General features: G+C 49.7%; 11 protein-coding genes across 11 annotated transcripts; 5 read left to right on the top strand and 6 right to left on the bottom strand.

Moving 5' to 3' along the window:
- Window positions 1–37: 37 nt before the first annotated feature.
- Window positions 38–389, bottom strand: N7520_008612 (uncharacterized protein; the record flags this gene model as incomplete). The annotated part of the gene is given in 2 exon segments (XM_057142546.1): window positions 38–312; window positions 323–389. 2 exon segments carry the CDS (start codon window positions 387–389, stop codon window positions 38–40), a joined length of 342 nt encoding a protein of 113 aa, XP_056991834.1.
- Window positions 390–862: 473 nt separating this feature from the next.
- Window positions 863–2,392, bottom strand: N7520_008613 (uncharacterized protein; the record flags this gene model as incomplete). Its single annotated transcript, XM_057142547.1, has 4 exons — window positions 863–1,500; window positions 1,555–2,103; window positions 2,156–2,271; window positions 2,325–2,392. The coding sequence occupies 4 exons, from the start codon at window positions 2,390–2,392 to the stop codon at window positions 863–865; spliced, it is 1,371 nt and encodes a 456-aa protein (XP_056991835.1).
- A 313-nt stretch (window positions 2,393–2,705) lies between these two features.
- Window positions 2,706–3,211, bottom strand: N7520_008614 (mitochondrial 37S ribosomal protein uS14m; the record flags this gene model as incomplete). The annotated part of the gene is made up of 3 exons (XM_057142548.1): window positions 2,706–2,768; window positions 2,820–2,991; window positions 3,093–3,211. 3 exons carry the CDS (start codon window positions 3,209–3,211, stop codon window positions 2,706–2,708), a joined length of 354 nt encoding a protein of 117 aa, XP_056991836.1.
- A 1,376-nt stretch (window positions 3,212–4,587) lies between these two features.
- Window positions 4,588–5,172, top strand: N7520_008615 (DASH complex subunit SPC19; the record flags this gene model as incomplete). The annotated part of the gene is made up of 2 exons (XM_057142549.1): window positions 4,588–4,719; window positions 4,777–5,172. 2 exons carry the CDS (start codon window positions 4,588–4,590, stop codon window positions 5,170–5,172), a joined length of 528 nt encoding a protein of 175 aa, XP_056991837.1.
- Window positions 5,173–6,543: 1,371 nt separating this feature from the next.
- On the bottom strand, window positions 6,544–8,844 carry N7520_008616 (tRNA methyltransferase RSM22; the record flags this gene model as incomplete). The annotated part of the gene is made up of 1 exon (XM_057142550.1): window positions 6,544–8,844. One exon carries the CDS (start codon window positions 8,842–8,844, stop codon window positions 6,544–6,546), a length of 2,301 nt encoding a protein of 766 aa, XP_056991838.1.
- Window positions 8,845–9,336: 492 nt separating this feature from the next.
- N7520_008617 (uncharacterized protein) lies at window positions 9,337–10,530 on the bottom strand (the record flags this gene model as incomplete). Its single annotated transcript, XM_057142551.1, has 4 exons — window positions 9,337–9,717; window positions 9,774–10,076; window positions 10,139–10,324; window positions 10,465–10,530. The coding sequence occupies 4 exons, from the start codon at window positions 10,528–10,530 to the stop codon at window positions 9,337–9,339; spliced, it is 936 nt and encodes a 311-aa protein (XP_056991839.1).
- Window positions 10,531–11,110: 580 nt separating this feature from the next.
- On the top strand, window positions 11,111–12,055 carry N7520_008618 (SUR7/PalI family protein; the record flags this gene model as incomplete). The annotated part of the gene is made up of 4 exons (XM_057142552.1): window positions 11,111–11,123; window positions 11,189–11,486; window positions 11,540–11,722; window positions 11,785–12,055. 4 exons carry the CDS (start codon window positions 11,111–11,113, stop codon window positions 12,053–12,055), a joined length of 765 nt encoding a protein of 254 aa, XP_056991840.1.
- A 768-nt stretch (window positions 12,056–12,823) lies between these two features.
- N7520_008619 (ribosome-associated complex protein SSZ1) lies at window positions 12,824–14,625 on the bottom strand (the record flags this gene model as incomplete). Its single annotated transcript, XM_057142553.1, has 3 exons — window positions 12,824–14,382; window positions 14,442–14,478; window positions 14,533–14,625. The coding sequence occupies 3 exons, from the start codon at window positions 14,623–14,625 to the stop codon at window positions 12,824–12,826; spliced, it is 1,689 nt and encodes a 562-aa protein (XP_056991841.1).
- Window positions 14,626–15,146: 521 nt separating this feature from the next.
- On the top strand, window positions 15,147–15,965 carry N7520_008620 (exosome non-catalytic core subunit RRP40; the record flags this gene model as incomplete). The annotated part of the gene is made up of 1 exon (XM_057142554.1): window positions 15,147–15,965. The coding sequence occupies one exon, from the start codon at window positions 15,147–15,149 to the stop codon at window positions 15,963–15,965; it is 819 nt and encodes a 272-aa protein (XP_056991842.1).
- Window positions 15,966–16,358: 393 nt separating this feature from the next.
- N7520_008621 (Rieske (2Fe-2S) protein) lies at window positions 16,359–16,909 on the top strand (the record flags this gene model as incomplete). The annotated part of the gene is made up of 2 exons (XM_057142555.1): window positions 16,359–16,604; window positions 16,658–16,909. The coding sequence occupies 2 exons, from the start codon at window positions 16,359–16,361 to the stop codon at window positions 16,907–16,909; spliced, it is 498 nt and encodes a 165-aa protein (XP_056991843.1).
- A 592-nt stretch (window positions 16,910–17,501) lies between these two features.
- On the top strand, window positions 17,502–19,250 carry N7520_008622 (MYB DNA-binding domain protein; the record flags this gene model as incomplete). Its single annotated transcript, XM_057142556.1, has 1 exon — window positions 17,502–19,250. The coding sequence occupies one exon, from the start codon at window positions 17,502–17,504 to the stop codon at window positions 19,248–19,250; it is 1,749 nt and encodes a 582-aa protein (XP_056991844.1).
- Window positions 19,251–19,377: the final 127 nt, after the last annotated feature.

Below are 19,377 nucleotides of genomic sequence, written 5' to 3' on the forward strand. Positions count from 1 at the left end.
TTCTCTATCAGGACGAGATGATTGATGATTGTCATGGTTATTGCCATGTTGTTGAGCGGGTCAACGTGAACCATGGCTCACCGCACAAATTTTCTGAGAGGCGGATAACGGTGGTTGGTTGGAGTCGGTTCATAGCAAATCCACCCCGAATAAGAGCATCGGGCACCTCCGATGCTGCCAGCGGTCCGGGCATCGCCTTATCAGCCGTTACTCGATCAAAACTGGACCCGCGTTTCTCCGTTTCTTTTACTCGATCAAAACCTCGACGGATCAAAGTTTTGGAGGTCTGGATCATTTCTTCCTCCGAAAGCGCTGTGCAAACCTGTGTTCTCGGTCCTCCTGGTCTCTCTTTTTTGCTGCAGCGGCGGATTCCGATGAGGGGCTTGCATTTTGATCGAGTAATACCCCCATCCACTGGTGATTTCAAATGTTTCGTATCGAAGAATTCATTCGAACAATTGAGAAGATTATCATTTGAAAAGGAAAGAAGGGGAAAGAGGAACATCCAATGTTTTGCGGGGTTGACGGCAGAACCAGGCAGAACTATTGCATCATCTCACACCACCCGGGCTTTATTCACCATTCACGATGAGAGCTGCAAATTCAAATATGAATTGATGCTTGGTGGAATTAACATTAGGAAATGGTCGAAACTGCGGTTCCAGGATACATCAAACTAATCGCGGACATGCAGAACGTACTAAAGAGCTCCATATATTGATTTACAGTTGAAATATCAATACTGTCTGAATATCAGATTCCACTTGCTACGTCAATACCTAACTGATCTAGTAGAATGCGCCCATAAATTAGTTTAAAAGAGGTCATGAAATATCATTCTGCGAGACCGTTCACCAGGGTCCTAGATCGCAGAATCAGTCACCTTCAGGTCCTTGCACTTGCTGACGATCTTAGCGACTAGGTCATCCTTCTCAACATCCTCAGCCTTGTCACTCTTCGCAGAAGCCTGCAGTTCCTTTTGCGCGGCGAGATCAGCACGTCCGCTATCATCCTCCACAACAGTCTCCAGTTCCTGCTGTTTCTTGATATCGGAACTTCCACTATCCCACTCAATTTCTGCAGGCTTCACCTGTTCATCGATATCAGCAAGTCTACTGTCTCCCTCATTCTCTGCCTGCTCTTCCAGCCCGCGACGCATCTCTTCGTCCATATCCTCACCACGCAGCATGACATGCTCCGAGTAGGTCGGATCGGTGGAAAGCACATCAAGCCACTCAAGCATATCCTTCCACGATGCAGGCATGATGCATTCGGTGTTGATACCTTCGCCAGAGGAGTAGCAGTTGCACCCGTACATCCGGTAGCCACCCATGCGACTACCGCAGGGTGTAGAAGAAAGAAGGTATGCGCGGCAGCGTGAGGCAAAGAACGAAGTAAACGACGACGGATCGGTTAGAGCACCCATGTCGATGTCAGTATGGGTTGTCTGCTGTGGGTCGCCGAGACAGATGCCAGAGACATAAGGTTTCCAGACATTCCCTGTGCAGATATTAGTGGGGAATTATATCGTCAAGAACAGGGCAATATACTCACAGTTTTTCTGGAGGTATCTGATGGCTCCCAGTCCACCTTCGGACATACCGATAATGTCGATCCGGGTCTGCTTCCCCACAGCCGGCCACAGGACCTTCTCAAAGATGTATTCGATGTGCTGTTGCCAGTCATTGTTACTCGGGATCTTGTTCCGCCAGCTCATCGTAGCTTGACCCCAATTTCCATACGGGCGAGGGCTTGCAAGCCACGACTGCTGGCTGACAGCACGCTCCGAGGCACAGTGCCAGATCAACTGTCCAGTGTTGGCAATGAGGAGACCGACATTTTTGTTCTTGCCACCACCCAGTACAGCATTGGTGAAATCAACTGCCGATCCGCGGTTAATGCTGTCATGGATAGATCGATAGGCCCAGACGCCAAGATCTTGAATAGGCTCCCCAAAGACGATAATGATGCGGGACTTCTCATCAAGATTCTTCGTTGTGAGAATTGGTACATGGCTATTCTCTAGGGTGCTGTCAAGGGGAAGACGTAGGCTTGTCAAGCAAACATCCTTGAGACGATCAAGGATGATCGCACGGATACAGTCTAGCACTTATATTTAGCAGCCTTGATCAAATCCGAGGACTTTATGTCTTACCATTCAATGACTCGCGGAACCTGACATTGAAGCGATCGTTACGGTTGATCTTGTATCTGTATCCTTCCTCTGGGTGGTCAATCTGGCGGATTTGGTCATGTTCATTGATGTAATATCTGAGATGCTTTGTGAGTGATAATAACGGCCAGGGAACGTCAGATATGCATACCCCAGCTCCTTGAGATCCACAGGAAAGTCGGGGTCCGGAGGCAGATCCTTATTCTGATAGACATACATCTTGATAGACGTAAGATGACAAGATGTGATGAGTTGTAGAGAGAAAGGTTGAGGGGTGGTATAGAAGGAGAAAGAAGGAGACGAACACTTTTTCTTGAAGAAGAAACAGACCAAGCAGCTACTGCTAGGCTGCAATATCGCATCAAGTAGAGGATTGGAGTACGGATTTAATGTTTCGAAGAAAAATAGTGAAGGTGGAGAGAGAATGCAAAATGATATGGTATGTGCATACTATACAAGCTTCAAATGAAGCACACAGAACGCCGCCAAACCCCAAACTTTCATATCGACCCTAGTAATTATACATCCCCAATTACCAACTGGCCTTCTTCACACCAGGAAGCTCGCCAGAAAGAGCCTGGAGACGGAATTGGTACTAGGGAAACCAGTCAGTCGAACTCTTCACTAACCTGCAACTCTCACTCACTCGGTTGATTCTGAAGTCCCGGAAAACACTGCGAGCAGTACCCGATGCCACACAACGGTTCTTAATCTGTGTCGGCCGGGTGTAGGCGTGCATCTGCGACAACTGGAGCTGGGCCTGGGCGCGGATACGACCGGGGAGGGAGGTGTTGCGGATCATGTAACGGAGAGCTTGGCTATTATCCGGAAAAGTCAGAATGAGTCCGTATCAATTGGAATTTCTACATGGGGGCTTTTGCGGTAGCTGCAGGTATAAGCCCCGGGCGTGGTTTCTTACCGTTCGGGCTCGGTCTGCTCGAAGGCCATGCGCTTGTTGTTGTCGCGGATCAGGCGGGTGTTGACGAACCCAGAGAGGTTGAGCCTCTTGGGGTGGAATAGGGAGGCAGCCTTAGACATTGTGATGTGGTGTTTGAGCAAATGTGAAGGAGCTGGGGAGAAAGAAGTCGCGATGTTCTCTCCAGGCGGAGTTGGTGAAAACTCCCAATCAGGTTTAGCGTGCACCCGCGAGATTCCCACCAAATGGTAAAGTTATATGCGCCAAGTATGAACGAGACAGTCTAGAGCTGATCATATGGGTTTTGAAGGGACGTTTTCAATATGTTCGTAATATTCTATTCCCAATTCTGAACATTTCCTTGGATGATTGGTGCTCTGGCTGAGGGCACCATATACCTTGAACCCTACGGCTACAACGATCCCGAGATCACCTCAGATAATCAATGCCTTCGGATGAGTCGGTCTATAACTACAGGTCGAAACCTTATGGAGAACACTGAGCTGCCAGTTCAGTAGCATCAGACACCATGAATCGCAATCAGTAGTGGTACAGTTTGTGAATTGATCCAAGTCACCCTGTAGGGTATATTCTATATGCTTGGACAGAGGGCAAACTGCCCGCGAACGTAAACACAAATTTGCGGGACGAAACCGAAGGCCAAAGCGTTTGCATTCACACTTCCGCGGCCAACTGCCTGATCCGCTCCTGCTTCACACCACACTCGGTGGCATCACAGCTCATCGCTCAGAGCTGATTTAGTGGCTGGCCTTGCCGGCGTTGGGGTTGCGGGGGTCGTTCTTGAACTCGGCAGCTGGAAAGAGTTAAAGGTTAGTTAGGCATTCCGGATGAGACATATCGAACAGGTATCGGCTGGCGCGCTGCATAAAATCTATCGCGTCGCCATACCGGCATAGGTCGAGCTGAATGAAGTTTTCATGATGCGCTGGGGAACTCACTGTTGGACAGAGCGTTCTGCAGAGAGTTGACACCGTAGAGGACAATGACACCTAGGAAGGAGATATGTTAGAACATAATTCCGTGGCGGGAAGCTCGGTCGGGACCGGGATCGAAACGTAAAATCGGTGATCATTTCGGTTTCGAAGAATTGGAGTAGATTCAAGGGACTGGATGAAGCGTACCGGCAGCGAAGAAGGGGGTCATGGGACCGGCTGTTAAGCAGTGTTAGTCTTGAGCGCCAGCTGTGCGGACTCGTCAGGTCGTCTTCGAGGAAAACTTACCAAGGGCGCCGGGGAACTTCTTTCCGAGGAGAGACATGGTGTAGATGATGCGAAGATATGAAATCGGAGTTCGCGGGGGTAGTGATGCAGGAAGAAGAGGAGTTGTGAAGTTGGAGTTTGCCCGGTCCGAGAAGCCTTGCCGCTTTAGGTTTGGCGGTCTGGCCGCTTTACCCGATCGGTCCCGACTTGTTTACTGATAACCTCCAGCTGTATGCGTATCTAAACTCAACACCTACGGAGTAGACATTCTTCTCATCATGGCGTCATCACTTGCCTCATCCGTATCTTCCCTCCAATCATCTCTACAACTCCTTGACAACTCCATCACCACCCTTGATGAAGGAGTTAGCGATTTCCCCCGCTTATGCAAAGTCCTCCAAACAACACGAGTAGGTAGCACACGCCGCCTTCAAGACAGTTCAAATCTAACCCAATTGATGATACAGCACTTTGAGCTCCTACCAGAACCAACCCTGCGAGAAGCGCAGCAATCTCTCCTAGACGAAATCACACCCAGCATCGCCCACCTTCTCTCCCTCGCCTCAAATCATGTCGAGAAGCTAGCTCGTCGCGAGCAAGGTCTGAAAGCCAAATGTGACCTTCAAGAAGGTCGCCTTTCTTCAAATTCGGAAAACCGAGCCTCGGCGATTCGCACCCAGTCCCAGAGCAGCGCGGCAATGCGGGGTCGTCTGACGGCGTCAACGGGAAATGCGGCATCCAAGGCGGCGGAGCTACGACGGCTGGTCCAGAAGAAGGAGCGACTCAAGTATGTTGTCGATCGCCTGGAGTTGCAGAGTACCCAGCGAGAAAGGCAGTTAAGGAAGAGTATGGCTGCGCAGTGAACCAGAACTTCGCTTTCGCTATCAGGAATTTAGGAGTCGATACTGGATCTATCGACTGCACATTAGCCAATCGGCCATTTATAAGGATCACAACCCTACTCGTTGCCTGGGCAGCTTCAGCTTGTGCTTCAACTTATATGGTGGTGTTTCATCTCGTTGCAAATTATTGAAGACTTGGACGATAATTCCCCAACCTACCCGCACTGTGCTGGAAAATGCATATCGGATTCGAGTGAACATGGGTTCTAGTCAATCCAAAGAAACAGCCACATAGTTGCTTTCCTTCGCACTACTCTACAATGCAGTCCGAACCATCCAAGCGCGGAGGCATGCTTGATCAGAAGCCAGGCTTTTTGAACAATGAGTTTCTTTAATAAATTCTCAGGAGAGGGGCCTTGCATGAAATCTGTATTCTATTTGGGGTACCTCAAAGAAAATCCCCTTCATAGTTTCTCAGTAACCAAGACATTGTGTCCTGGAAAGCAATCAATGGAAATTCGAGATACAAAAAAGGCTTCATCTCTTTGTGGACCAAACTCCTTACTTATCTCCCAGTCAAATAGAAGGAGAGTTGTCTCTCTTACTTTTTTCAAGATTGTATAGGGACAATGGTCATTGGGCCTCAATGATCGAGTTCAAACGATGCATATCTGTCCCAAGACTTATATAAAGCTAGACCACGGCGTTAGAAGTCTCGAAACCATTTCCCAGGTTTCCAGCCATAGTTTTACAGAAGCACTGAAGAACTGATTTTAATTCATCCTCCGATTATTAGCAATTTTGTGATCCAAAATGCTCCATACGATGACTATTGTACAGCTAGAAACGGTTTTAAAAGTCCTCCGCAAAATCCTATTGACAGCAATTCTGATAGTTCTACTCTCAACAGCGTCGGTGAGCGAGACCATCCGTGACCAACATCATCGCGCCAGGTGTATGATCGAGCGTCTATATAATATTATGAACATAACAATACTGCGTACTCTCTGAGATCTTGGAGATAATGGAGGAGATCTTGATGGACTAGCCCACATGCAACCTTATTGCCATTGGGAGAATTAGGTCGTGTGAGATGCAGATGTGGGATATACGGTACATTTCAAGGACTCAATGTTTATCAACAAGTGAGTCTTTCATTGGTTCTATATATGTATGTAGATTGATCTATAAATTCAGAGTGAAGAGACTATATTTACAGTTTTACATATTTTGGTGTGAAGATGATATCTATAATACATAATCCAATCCCAATCCCCATAATCCGATATCAAATGCTCTATAGTAGTACAAGGTGGGCTTATCCCCAGTCTTCTTAACAAATGCGCCCTCAACCAATGCTAGGCTATATCCCTTGAGATCGCCAAACCCAAATTAAAGAGTATTTTCAGCATCCACCTGTCTCTTTAATGCCTGTCTCATCTTCTTTTTGTCATTGTGCTTCTTCCAGCTCGGTATATTCTGGCCTCTCTTTCGCGGAGCTGGCTCAGGAAGAGCCGAGCGGCTTTGACCCTCGTCAAGCTCATCATCTTCGTCTTCGTCACGCTCATGCTCATCCATTTCTTCTTCTTCGCGAGCTGCCCTGTCTGCAGCTCGTCGAGCTAAACGCTCCTTTTTGCCTTCACCATGCTTGTCGCCCAAGTTCAAATTGCGTGGGATGCGGGTCTTAGCACCAAGCGCCCAAAGATCACCCCAGCTTGACTTGCGAGCGTCACGATAGGCCTGGCGACTATAAGAACGGGGAACAGTCCAGCGTTCAATCTTGCCAGCCGGGGTACACAAATCGAAAATGACATGACCGCGGCGTTTGAGAGGTGGGTAAACAGCACGTGGAAGAGAAAGCGGGTGGATCTTGGACGGGTCTTCGACATCCTCAAACCCTTCAAAGGCAGCGTCCGTTGCTTCAGCATTCTGTTGAATACCAAGTTCCTGTCGCATGTCTACACCACGCTGCACGGCAAGGTAGCTGTATTTGATATCTTCGTGGTTACGATCCTTGGCTCCCATGATGCGCTGCAGGAATGGGGGGCGAATGTACCGCTGCTCAAAGTGGCAGTAGTCCTTGCGGCCCTTTGATGGGCCTGCAGGGTTGTGCATGGGGCAGGTTGAGTGGTTGGTGCAAGGGGCGATGATCATACCGGCTCCCTTTACCACGGGCTCGGTCTCATCAGGAGCTTCGAGGGAGTTGTTGTACTCTGTTGAGCCAGGACTGGCGATATAGCGTTTGAGCAGCATCTCACGGGCACCGGCAATGGCCTCGAAGCCCTTTTGACGTCCCTTCTCCAGAAGAATCAGAACACCTCCCTTAGGATTCAGGAGTGCCCATAGATTCTCCACATACTCCTTGCGCTCGTATTCTTCTTCGTATCCGAGGAGAGAGTGGGGTGCGATGATGACGTCAAATTGCTTGCGCTTGGGGGCATCACGCGAATCTTCCAATGTCGGTTTTTCACGCACATGGAGGTAGTCCGGCAAGCGGGGAAGGAAAGTGGTGTTTTCGAGGATTGCGCTTGCACGCAAACGGAGCGCGTCTGAACCTGTCAGAACCGTTGATCGTCCATATGGAACAGGATCTTCTTGTGGGTGGTCGGGAACCATCGTCTCATATTCCGCACGAATGACATCGCGCCAAGCTAAGATGCCAGCACCACCACCGCTAGCATCTAGAACATTCGGGCCACCTTCTTGAGTAATAAGGTTGCGAATCCAGTCTGTCCCAAGGCGTTTCCGCACTTCAACCAGCACGCTCAGTGCAGACGCGTAGATTCCCGGGTAGAGGACCGCGAGGTATGCATTGGCCTCCATGTTTGCCATGTAGTGCTGCGATGCATGAATCGGGATTGGAAGCTGAGGTAGCTGTGCGCGGGGAGGCGGAGTTGTAGTGGAATGAGGAAGACCTGGGCCGCCGAACAAACGGTGAGCAGTCTCAGCGACGTGTCTGTTGGAGACCTCTGACAAGATGACGGAGATGGGGCCAGTCAGTGAGTTCTTGGGTAGGTGAATCGTGCTGGGATCAGTCTGGGATTTCCCTAGCAGGGTTAAAGGATGAGCTCTGGGGGTAGAGTCTGGAACAGCCTCATTCTCGAACTGCTCTAGCATGATCTCGCCGCCGAGTTGCTCAGCCACTTCTCGAGTCCGCTGCATGGCAATTGTCTCCCTCTCTTCCGGTCCGGCCTCCATATCGTAGACCACAGGCACGTCTTCCTCAAACTCCACATTCTCCTTGTACTCGATCTCCTCCCAACCTCCTTCTCCATCCTCACGGAATAACTGATCTGAATCCCCTTCTTCCTCTGCAATTCCTTCCTCGAAGATCTCATGGACGATCGGCTCTCCGTAAAGACTGATATATAGTTTCATATCTCCTTCATTCAAGACGCCATCTGGAATGGTATCACCAAATTGCTGTCGAACTAAATTCACCCATGATTCCGGGGTGTGCAGGTCCCGGTTGCTCATGAAGTCGGCCAGGAGGTCGTCAGCGCCTTCCGATTCCGCCAACAAATCCAATTCATCCATTGTTTGCACCATTCTTTCTTCGGTTTCACTGATGCGCTCGATGAGTACATTGATCTGGTCGATCGTACTGGCTTCGGGAGAGTCGGCCGGTGGTTCTGCGGAGGATGCGGTGGAGGAGTGACGCTGTGTAGAAGCCCATTGCGGTGCTGTCGCCATTGGGACGTACGTCCTACATGATCGTGAATTTGTAGCGATGGAGATGGATCGTGATTGTTGAAGGTCTGGTTGCTGTCGGGGCGCAATCAATCCAGCTCCGCAGGACTGTCGCGATGCAGGGCGAGAAACCCGCGAACGCAACAGGTACCTGGCATGGGAGTTGCCGGCACTTGATGTTGGTGGCCTGGACAACATACTTCTAACCCAGGTAAAAACACAAAGCACAAGTTGGTGGGATATAAAAAAAGTTGAGAAACGGGCGCAGCTCCAGAAAATTGATGCCAAGCCATCGCAATCTGCAAGTCGTTGATTGGCGGGTTTTGTCTCCCCAGCGGAGCTACTTGGGTTGATCCACTTTTAGTATGAAATATCTGAAATAATTGAAAGAGAACAGGTTTATAGTTGGATCTAAGTATATTGCTTCAAAGATGCAAAAAAAGGCAAACAAATGGTAAGCCAATAGCTTCAAGCCATGCAGGGTATATAAGTCTTCTATGCTTCGCTCTCCGTATCTTCATTCCCCATAAGCACTCGCAATGCGGCCACCCACCGCATTACTTCATGCTCCAGGGCCGTCAATTTGGCCATAACTGCCATCAAACTAGGGTCTTGACTTTCCACCCGGATCTTTTCTTTGACGCGAACTTCTTCTCCACGCCACATGAATACATCACCGGCCTCGTCATGCGCGCGTTTGTGACTTCCAAAAATCCGGTCTCGCAAGGAGAATCCTGTCAAGGAGATATCTGTGGCAAAAGCGGACGGAGCTTGCGCAATGGTAGTGCTCTCTAATGTGCGCAGGAGAAGAACAAGCGCGGTGTCTGCAATGGACAGGTGAAATGAGACGTAGGGCGGCGGTGGAGGATCAAACGTCTAGGGGCGAAGTAGTATTAATAGCAAGACCGTCACGTTAAAGAAGTGAGACTTACATTGTCGCTAGCACTGGTATCCCACCAGTTGCCTCGCACGTCCCCCTCCCCTTTCAGCATCTGTCGTGCCTCGCTGATGGTCTCATGCAAGAGATGCAGCTGGCTGAAGATAAATGTCGCATCGAGAGGATTGCCCGTATATGTGCTCACATCTACGATATCTAAACTCTGGTTAACCAGGTTTCGCACCGACACTAGCTGCTGCAGAACAAAGCTTGGAGCTTCGGGCAATTGCGACAGGGTCAATCGGGTGCTGGGACTACCACGTGGAGGAGGTAGCGAAGGAAGACGAAGTTGAATATCCTAGTAGCCACGAATAAATGAGAATTTTTCGTAGGTGCGTAGTATATACGGTTGGCACATACCCCCTTGACCACCTGCGTACCGAGGCGAGTCACGAAACCCTTGACACTTTCTGACCGCAGAGACGAGAGAACCAAAGTAGAACCGGGTTCTTGTGGTGCGATTAGAGCTGCACACTCTTGGAGTCCATCTTTGAGGGAAACAAGGGATTCCTGAAGTGATTGTAGGAGCCACTCGATTTCACGGGCCTAGGGAAAAAAAAAAGAGACATGTGTTGGCATTAGATCCACATTGGTATGATCGGGGGACGATCTTTTTTTTGCGCATCCACCAGGGACCCCAGGTCCACTGAGTTGCATCACTCCGTAAGAATCGCGAGTTGACGTACCAGCGCACTATCGGCCTCCCGATTCACCTGATCGGGGGCTAGTGGGGGGTATGCCCAAGTTGCCATGATGTGAAGCGCCACAAAAAGAAGGATAGACTTTTGGTAAAAAGAAACCAGGCAGAAAGATTTTAAGTTAATCCACGTCAGAGGTGGAACGACACAAGAGAGCTGTGAGGTGTAACGTTGATCAAGCTGGGTTAAGTCTTGTGTTGCTGTTCGTCACTTCGTCATGGACCGCTCACGCTAGACTATATTTGGTAATACGCTAGAACCGATATGGTCTAGTTTAATATATAGTTGCGCTAATCCCAAAGCAACACAACAAATCAGGTGCAAGCATGACGTTATGATCCTCGTTCAATCTATGAATGGTGATGATGCTAACACCCAGGGGAATTCCCGGATGATCCCGGCTCTTGGATCAATGTTCCTTTTTTTCATGACTCTCTTCCCTTCTTCCTCATCACATAGGTCTTCTCATTCCCTCGACCTCGACCCCGACCTCGACCTTGGCCTTCGCGCATACCCCAGAGTCTATACTCAACATCGGGCACCAAACCCAGAGCTCGGATACTTCGACCTAATTCCCACAGCGAGAAAAAATCTTCTTCACCTTCACATTTAAGCTAGGATAAGACTACGCACAATGGGAGCTAGCAGTAAGTGTTCACGTTCACCATGCTGGATCTATCACCTATATCCGTTGTATACTAACTACTCATAGGAGCTACATTGGGCTTCTTAGGCCTGTTTTTCATGGCCAGTGCCATCCTGCTCATCTTCCTCACATTGCTGGGTGGTGCTCGTAACTCAACCCCGCTGAACGAAATCTACTTCCTCCAGGTGGATTCAAGCAACATCTCAGGTGCTCCAGCCCTCTCGCGCTGGACATTCTGGAACCTATGCAGTGTGAATTCCAATGGCAGGAGTGTCTGTGGTAGCTCGCACCCCGACTTCCCATTCGACCCACCACGGGCCAATAACTTCAACACCACCGACAATATCCCTCATCAATTCATCGGGTATGTAGGACCAACAGGCGGCCACGCAGGGAACTTTTTCTAACAGATTATAGAACCAAGCACTACTACTTGACTTCCCGATTCATGTTCCCGTTCATCATCATTGGACTCTTCTTCGCCGTCGTCTCGCTCTTCAGTGGATTCCTGGCTATGTGCACTCGCATTGGCAGCTATATTTCGGGTTTCTTTGCATGGCTTGCTCTGACCTTCCAAGTGATCACGACCTGTCTGATGACGTATGTCTCTCCATCGAACCATTTAATTCACTTCTAAATTGGCATATACTAATCTCATACAGTGCCGTCTTCGTTCAGGGCCGCAATGCCTTCCAAAGCAATGGCCAGACCTCCAGGCTGGGTGTCAAAGCTTTCGCCTTCATGTGGACCGCCAGCGTATGCCTGTTCTTTTCCTGTCTGTGCTACTGTCTCGGTGGTGCAGTTGGTCGTAAAGATAGTGGTAAGGGCTACAGCGGACGTAAGGAGCGCCGTCGCGGTTTCTTCTCCTCGGCCCGGTCCAACAGTGTCCATAGCCAGAAGCGAGAGGAGGAGGGTCCCACCACCTACGAATAAATGCATTCTTGACAGAGTGCAAAGGATCCCCTGGAAACTCTCTGGTCTAATCAGGACCACCACGTTGACCATTCAATACTCTCAACGTCAAATTCTGAAACATGCTGTTTCGACTCGTACACGATTTCCCTTCTGCGTTGATATTCCCCGAGATATACATCGCGTTGGTGTGTATCTCTCTCAACCTGCTTTAGCCTCGTTGGTTTATGTTTGAATGATTTCTCTCTTTCCCTGTGTACCACTAATTCACTCGCTTGATGCGGCACGAAATACCCACGATCGTTACATACACCCTAATCTACTGCAATCTATGTTTCATCTTTGCCATTTCCTCCCAAATGTTGACCTCTGCGGTTCAGCAACACTTGTTTCTGGAGTTGGATCTGATATTTATCTTATGTGCCCCTATCTTAATCAGTCGTGGATTGAATATAATGTGTTCTAAACTTCGTTATCATAGTAAAAGATCTGTCATCTGGTAAATCACAGCAGGTCGAACATCTAGTGGGAATGCGGCACTTATCGAACCCCTGGAACTTTATCTAAACTACGCGGACAATATATTCGGAAAGTCATGTTCATTGGCCACTTCCAATCGAGGGTCTATATAGGGAAAATGGAACGGGGAAATAAAACGAGATAACAAAGGTAGCGTGTGACTCCAACGAGATAATGACGGGAACATCAAAAAGCCTCTATCAATCATGCATGCATCATCACACCATAAGGAGATCGAATTCTTTTATGAGATCGAACGGGAAATTTGATCTAAGCAGAGCCGTTGATGGCACCACGGACAGCGGTCTGGCCACCGACCTCACGCACAGCAATCTGGAGGCCCAGATCGGGGTTGACGTGGACCATGACCTCGACCTTGCCGCCGGCCTTGACGCCCTTGACGGCGAGCTCAGCGACGGGGCTCTCGGTCTGCCACACAATCTCGCGGATCTCTTCCTCCTCCTCATCGTCAGAGAAGTCAGAGTCCTCATCATCAGCGGGCTTCTCCTGCTTGGGCTTGGGCTCAGGCTTGGTGACCTTGATGTCGCGAGAGCCCTCGCACACGCGGACCAGAACATCACCGCCATCCTTGGGGACGGAGTACTGGGCGATGCGGCGGGCGGGGAGAGCGGTCTCGGAAGCGAGGAGAGGCTGGAAGGAAGTCTCGCTGCCGGAGGTGAACTCGACACCGATGGGCTTGGTCAGGTGGGGGGTGACAGTGACCATGGGGTGGATAGACTGCTCAACATCCTCGTGGTCGAACTCCTGGACCAGGGAGGCCTGGAAAGCGGCACCACGGGCGGCCAGCTCAGAGGGGTTGATGGCGGTGGTGGTGGTGGAGGGGGCCAAGATGGTAGTAGTCTCGGGGAAGATGTTCTGGGCCAGCTGGGCGATCTTGGGGGTGTGCGAAGCACCACCGGAGAAGATGACCTCGTCGATGTCAAGGACATCAAGACCGGCCTTCTTGACAACCTGCTCAATCAGGCCAGTGAACTGGGCAAAGACCTTGGCGGAGAGGAGCTCGAAGCGAGTGCGGTTGATGGTGGAGTTGTAGTCAATACCGGCAGCCAGAGACTCAATGCTCAGCTGAGCGTTGGCGCTCAGGCTGAGAGCCTTGCGGGTGCCCTCACCCTCGAGCTTGAGCTTGGCAAGGCCACGGGCGTCCTCGCGGGGGTCAACCTTGTGCTTCTTGACGAACTCCTTGGCGAAGTGGTCAATGATGATCTGGTCCAGCGAAGCACCACCAAGCTCGTAGTCGTGAGCGGTGGCCAGGATGGTGTACATACCGCCGCGGCAGGCAACGACGGCCACATCGGAGCGGGTACCACCAAGGTCAGCGACAACGACCAGCTTGTCAGTGACGGTAGCCTCGGGACGAGCATCGTAAGCCATGACGGCGGCGACAGGCTCGTGGATGAGCTGGAGAACCTCAATGCCGGCCTCCTTGGCGGCAGCGATGAGAGCCTCGCGCTGAGCATCGGTGAAGTCGGTAGGGACGGTGATGACTGCGGCGTTGACCTGCTTGCCGAGGAAATCGGAGGCAGACTGCTTCAGGCGGCGGAGGTGGCGGGTAGTGATCTCTGAGACGGTGACTGTGTTGGGGGTCTCGCTGGCGCTGTCACGGATGGTGAAAGCGACAGTGGACTCGCTCTGCTGGGGGTGGGCGGAGGCGTGGGCCGGGGTAGGGTCGATGGACTTGAACTCCTTGCCCAAGTAGTCCCGGAAGTATGCGACAGTGTTGGAAGAGTTGCGGATGAGCTGAGCCTTGGCCTGAGTACCGTGGTACTCCTCACCATCGATGTAAGAGAGGATGCTGGGGATTTGACGGTCTGAAAATGGTCAGTTCTGTGTCTTTGAACAGTCGAGTATGGAAATTCGAAAAACATACCTCCCTCCTCGTTGGCGATAACTTCAGCCTTGCCCTCCTATGTGACTTTGTCAGTTTCTGTACAAGATGTCTTGCAATGATTTCCACGTACAGGCGAAATACGGGCAATTGAGCTGGATGTGTTGCCGAAAGAGATACCGATAGCGAAGCGCTCAGCCTCAACGACACCGTTTGAGTCACCCATTTTGATAAAGTGTGAAAAAATTCTAGATTTAAAATATAGGTAGAGTCCGCGACACAATGGACGGAGAGAATTCAAGGGATGATCGGAGGGAAATTTCTCGATGGAGGGGAAGAACCAAACCGAAAAATTTGAAGATTTTCGGCGGAAAGTGGCTTGTGCTTATCGATATGGATTGTGGCGGTACAGTACAAGAAATCTTTGATCTATAGAATAAGGACAATAACAGTAACTAGTAACTCGTAGTACTCATGATTCAATGGATAGTTTTGTGCCAGTATGCACAATGTTTCTAAATAGATCAGTACTCATCTCTAATATATTTACTATCTTTCATCTCAATATCTTGTCAATCAAATTCTGCCAAACCATCAAACTATCACGTGGTGATAAGGAGATAAGCAGTTTTCTTCCTGCAAACCCAAGTCATATAGCTCTTTCCCCTCCATTACTTAAGTCACCAATTTCCCTTCTTCTCCTCTGTCAACAGAACTTGGGAAGCTCCCAGATACCTGATTGACATCATGTCGACCCCACTTTTCCTGCTTCCTGGCGATCAAGTGCCCAATGATCAACTCCCAAACTCGTCCAATCCTCTTAAAGTAGGCCCCGGCCTCCGCCTGCTATCACAACCTTCCGCGAAGCCTTCATCATCAAACCATGTTATCACAGCAACAACCGCTGGTCTCTTGACAACTGATGCCAAGCGAAATACTGTCTCGCTTCTCTCCTTCCCCAATCGCCGCTATATGCCCGCAGTCAACGATCTGGTCGTCGCACAGGTTCACCACTCCAGCGTCGACTTCTTCCACTGTATGATCACACCGCACACCGCACAAGCACTCCTTGGTCAGCTGTCATTTGAGGGCGCAACAAAAAAGACAAGGCCACAGCTGAAGGGGGGCGATTTGGTCTACGCACGAGTTTTGTCCGTGGGCCTTGGCGCTGGCGCTGAGGTCGAAATTACCTGCGTTCACCCAGCAACTGGAAAGTCAGACCCGGGTGGTATGGGTCCTTTGAACGGTGGCATGGTGTTTGATATTTCAACGGGTATGGCTATGCGATTGCTTCGAGCCAGCTCCTCTTCTTCTGACGAAGATGCTATTGATGGACTTACTGTTCTTACTGAGCTTGGAAAGAAGCTTGAGAGTATTGGAGGATTTGAAATGGCCGTTGGACGCAATGGAAAAGTCTGGGTGGACTGCTCGAATGCTGGGGATATTGAGACCAATGCTACGATTGCCGTCGGACGGTGCTTGCAAGCAACAGATGAGCACAATCTGAACCCTGCGGATCAAAAGAAGCTGGTTACCAAAATCCTTCGGTCCATGAAATTAGCTTGATGAGAGCTCATGAATGGTCTGGTTTGAGGAGTCTGGATTCAAGGTTTCGGAAAGGTGTTTTTTCCTGGTATACCATGAGCAACATGTACAGTAATTTCTGCATCAAGCATTCTATTCCATTCAAGAAATTATGACTTATTTTCATGATTGAAGACTTCAATGTCGATTCAACATTCTTATGCAATAATCCTGATATTCACCGAGAACACAGAATGTGAAGTAATAACGTAATTTTGGACAGAAGCATTTGAACAACTAGGTCGAGATTGGATTCTATAGTGATCCCTGGCATCTTGGAACCGTTACGTAATCTCAACGGCAATTGAGTCGGATTCAGGTACCCGGAAGGCAAGTTATCAACCTTCAAATACCGGTCACACCAAATGAAAGGATATGAATCCCTTTCACCAACAACGGGCCGCTAAGGCCTGGCACCGAATTGGCCTTGTATCCGCACTACCGGAACTCGAGAATGACGACGGCTATCGGATGGCCCCGAAATGCAAAGCCTTCAACATTCCCAAGGATGGATCGTCAGACCCCAAGGCTCCAGAAGAAGCAGATCTGGATTCCTCAATTGATTTGAAGGATCAAGTTCTGGTGTTCAAATATAAAGGAAAAGTCCATGCCGTTGATCATGTAGGCGTTTACAATCCATGAAAGTTGGAACGCACACTGACCATTCAAATAAGCAATGCCCACACTCGTCCTTCCCTCTCTCGCAGGGTAAATTGTTCGATATCGAGGATTTCGGTATCAAACTCAGCACCGGACTGACGTGTCCCAAACATGGCTGGTCCTTCGACCTTTTCACTGGCAAGGGAGACCGAGGCAACTATAACCTCAAAATCTGGGAGATAGACTTGCGAGAGCCTCCATCGACCGCGGAGACTCCAAATGATGACAAGGAAGTCTGGGTGAGACGTAAGCAGCGAATTGGCTGAGATGATCTATCGCTTTTCCAATCTTCCCCACCTTACCGATCTCGAAGCCATTAAGGCATGCATGATAATGGCGCCAGCCATGCCTGAATGCCACCTGCGAAGGGCAATACAGCTGCCCAATGAAGCCTCAATTAAGGCATGGTAGGCTACTAGGCATACCCGGACTCAGCCAGGCTAGGCTGAATGCATAAATATTGAATATTTAAGGAAAATTACTTGTATAGCCCTTGTTGCCTGGACAAGGCTATCACTTGTTTAATATTGTATATAGATAAACCATTCCAAGATGCAATTGGCATATAATGAACTTCTGGAAGTATGTAATGGATTGACATGCATGTAACCGTGCCTGCATTTAACATCCAAGTCAATGCGGCCCCTCACATGGCGGTGTACAATTTTGCCAGTCCGAGCCTAATTTTTGATTCGCGTGATTCGACTTGATCCTCTAGACGCAACACGAAACTGGCTCCGTCTCAAGAAATGGATGAAGCCAATATGGAAGGTTTGTATGGATTTTCTTATTCCATGGTCATACCCATACTTACTGTAATCGTTTCAAGTTGATCAATCGCCCAAAATCAAATCCGAAATGGACGTAAAGAAGCGTAAGAAGTCGCGCACGTCCAAGAACAAGGACTCCTCTGCCGTGCCAGATCCAAATAGTCGGACCCCCTCTCCGACCCTCGAAGAATCACCCCATGAGAAGAAGCGAAAGCGAAGTTCCGAATCGAGTCACAAGAAGCAGAAGAAGCACAAGCACCGTTCGACTGGCAATGAGTTGGAGAACGGCGATCCTTCGGTCAACCCTGTAGAAGATGAGCTGCCTCAATCTGAATCTGTTGCGACAAAGGCGCCTCAAAAATCTACAGAGAATGACGCGGATAGCCCCCCTCAAGACGCTACATCAGAGGCCAACACTGAAACCACCAGCACAGGGAAAGTGAAGAAGATCCGCGGGTCTCGCATCGGTGGAAAGAACAACATGAAAGTAGGCTTCTTCGTCAAAGAAGAAGTGTCGGCACTGGAGACATTCAAGGTCAATTTCTGTAACCTCCATGGGTTCACAGATCACAAGAAATTTGACGAAATGGTCCAGCATTCCGAGCGTGAAGGCGGCGAGTGGCCGTGCCCAGCAGACGTGTGCACTAAGACCGAATTCTGGACCCAAATTTACGACCTCGTCCCCGATCGAGACCGGCGATCTTTGTACCGGTTCATGCGACGACACTTCCAGGATTCAATGCAGAAACCACACGAATGGACTCCAGAACAAGATAAAGAGCTCGTCACTCTTATGACCCAACATCCAGGCAGATGGGCGTACGTTGCCAAGCTTCTCGGTCGCAGCGACGACGATGTGACGCAGCGCTGGAAGAACCAGCTGGAACATCGCGGGAAGATGAACCGAGGCAAATGGTCTGAGGAGGAATTACGTTCTCTGATGGACGCAATCCAGAAGATCTGGATCTCAGCCTATAATATCGATCGTGATACTGCTGGAAAGGACATGTATGAGTTACCGGAGAAGCACCTCAGATGGGGTGTCATTAGCGATGACATGGGAAATGTGCGATCGCGCCAACAATGCGCGGACAAATGGCGCAAGATTCGAAGATCCGTAGAGGTCATGCGTGCCACCGGTAACCCAGATGCCGTGTATGATCCCGTCGAGGCTGCCAACAAGCGTACTCGATGGGGATCAGGATCCGTTACGCCGAAAAGCGCATACTTGGTCGGTGACGACGACGAAGACGACGACAACCCCAAGGACAAAATCGAGACATCCGCACCCATCAACGGTCTTGGTATATTTGCCGATGCTACCCAGACACCAGCTTCAGAAGAGGCACCAACTTCCCAGCCGACCACCGAGCAGGACTCTCAGGCTGAACACAAACACGAAATCCGCTCTCCCGCTACCTCCACACCAAGCAGCCCCGCAAACCCACCAAAGAAGAAGCACCTCGAGTTGAATGAACCCGCTGAGCCATCAAGTCCTCTTTCCTCAGACGCCGAGGATAAGGCAGCACAAAAGGCCGAACAAAAGGCGACCAAAAAGGCCGAAAAAGAAAAGAGGAAAAGAGAGCGTCGAGAGCGAAGGGAATCTAATGCGCTTGTGGCTGCGATTGAGGGAAGCATCCCAATCGAGAGTCTTAAGGAGAAGGATAAAAAGAGCAAGAAACACAAGAGCTCAGTTGTCGATGTTGAAGCTGAAGCTGAAAATACCGCCACACCCAAGTCGAAGAAGAAAAGTCGCAAGTCTACGGATGCTGGTGAAGAGCGAACATCTACTGATTCTCACAAGAAGAAGAAGCGGAAATCTATCATCACAGAGTAACAGGCTGGTTCCGGTGAATGCGATTTAAGGGGGTTATGTGGATGTGATGATGTACATGTAACAATGATAATATGCATTAGCCTATGATTGTTCTAAGCAATATTGAACAAGAACGCTTTTCACTGTG

The sequence above is a fragment of the Penicillium odoratum genome (assembly GCF_028828045.1).
Source record: "Penicillium odoratum strain IBT 22623 chromosome Unknown utg000006l_segment0_segment0, whole genome shotgun sequence".
In the NCBI taxonomy this organism is placed as follows: domain Eukaryota; kingdom Fungi; phylum Ascomycota; class Eurotiomycetes; order Eurotiales; family Aspergillaceae; genus Penicillium; species Penicillium odoratum.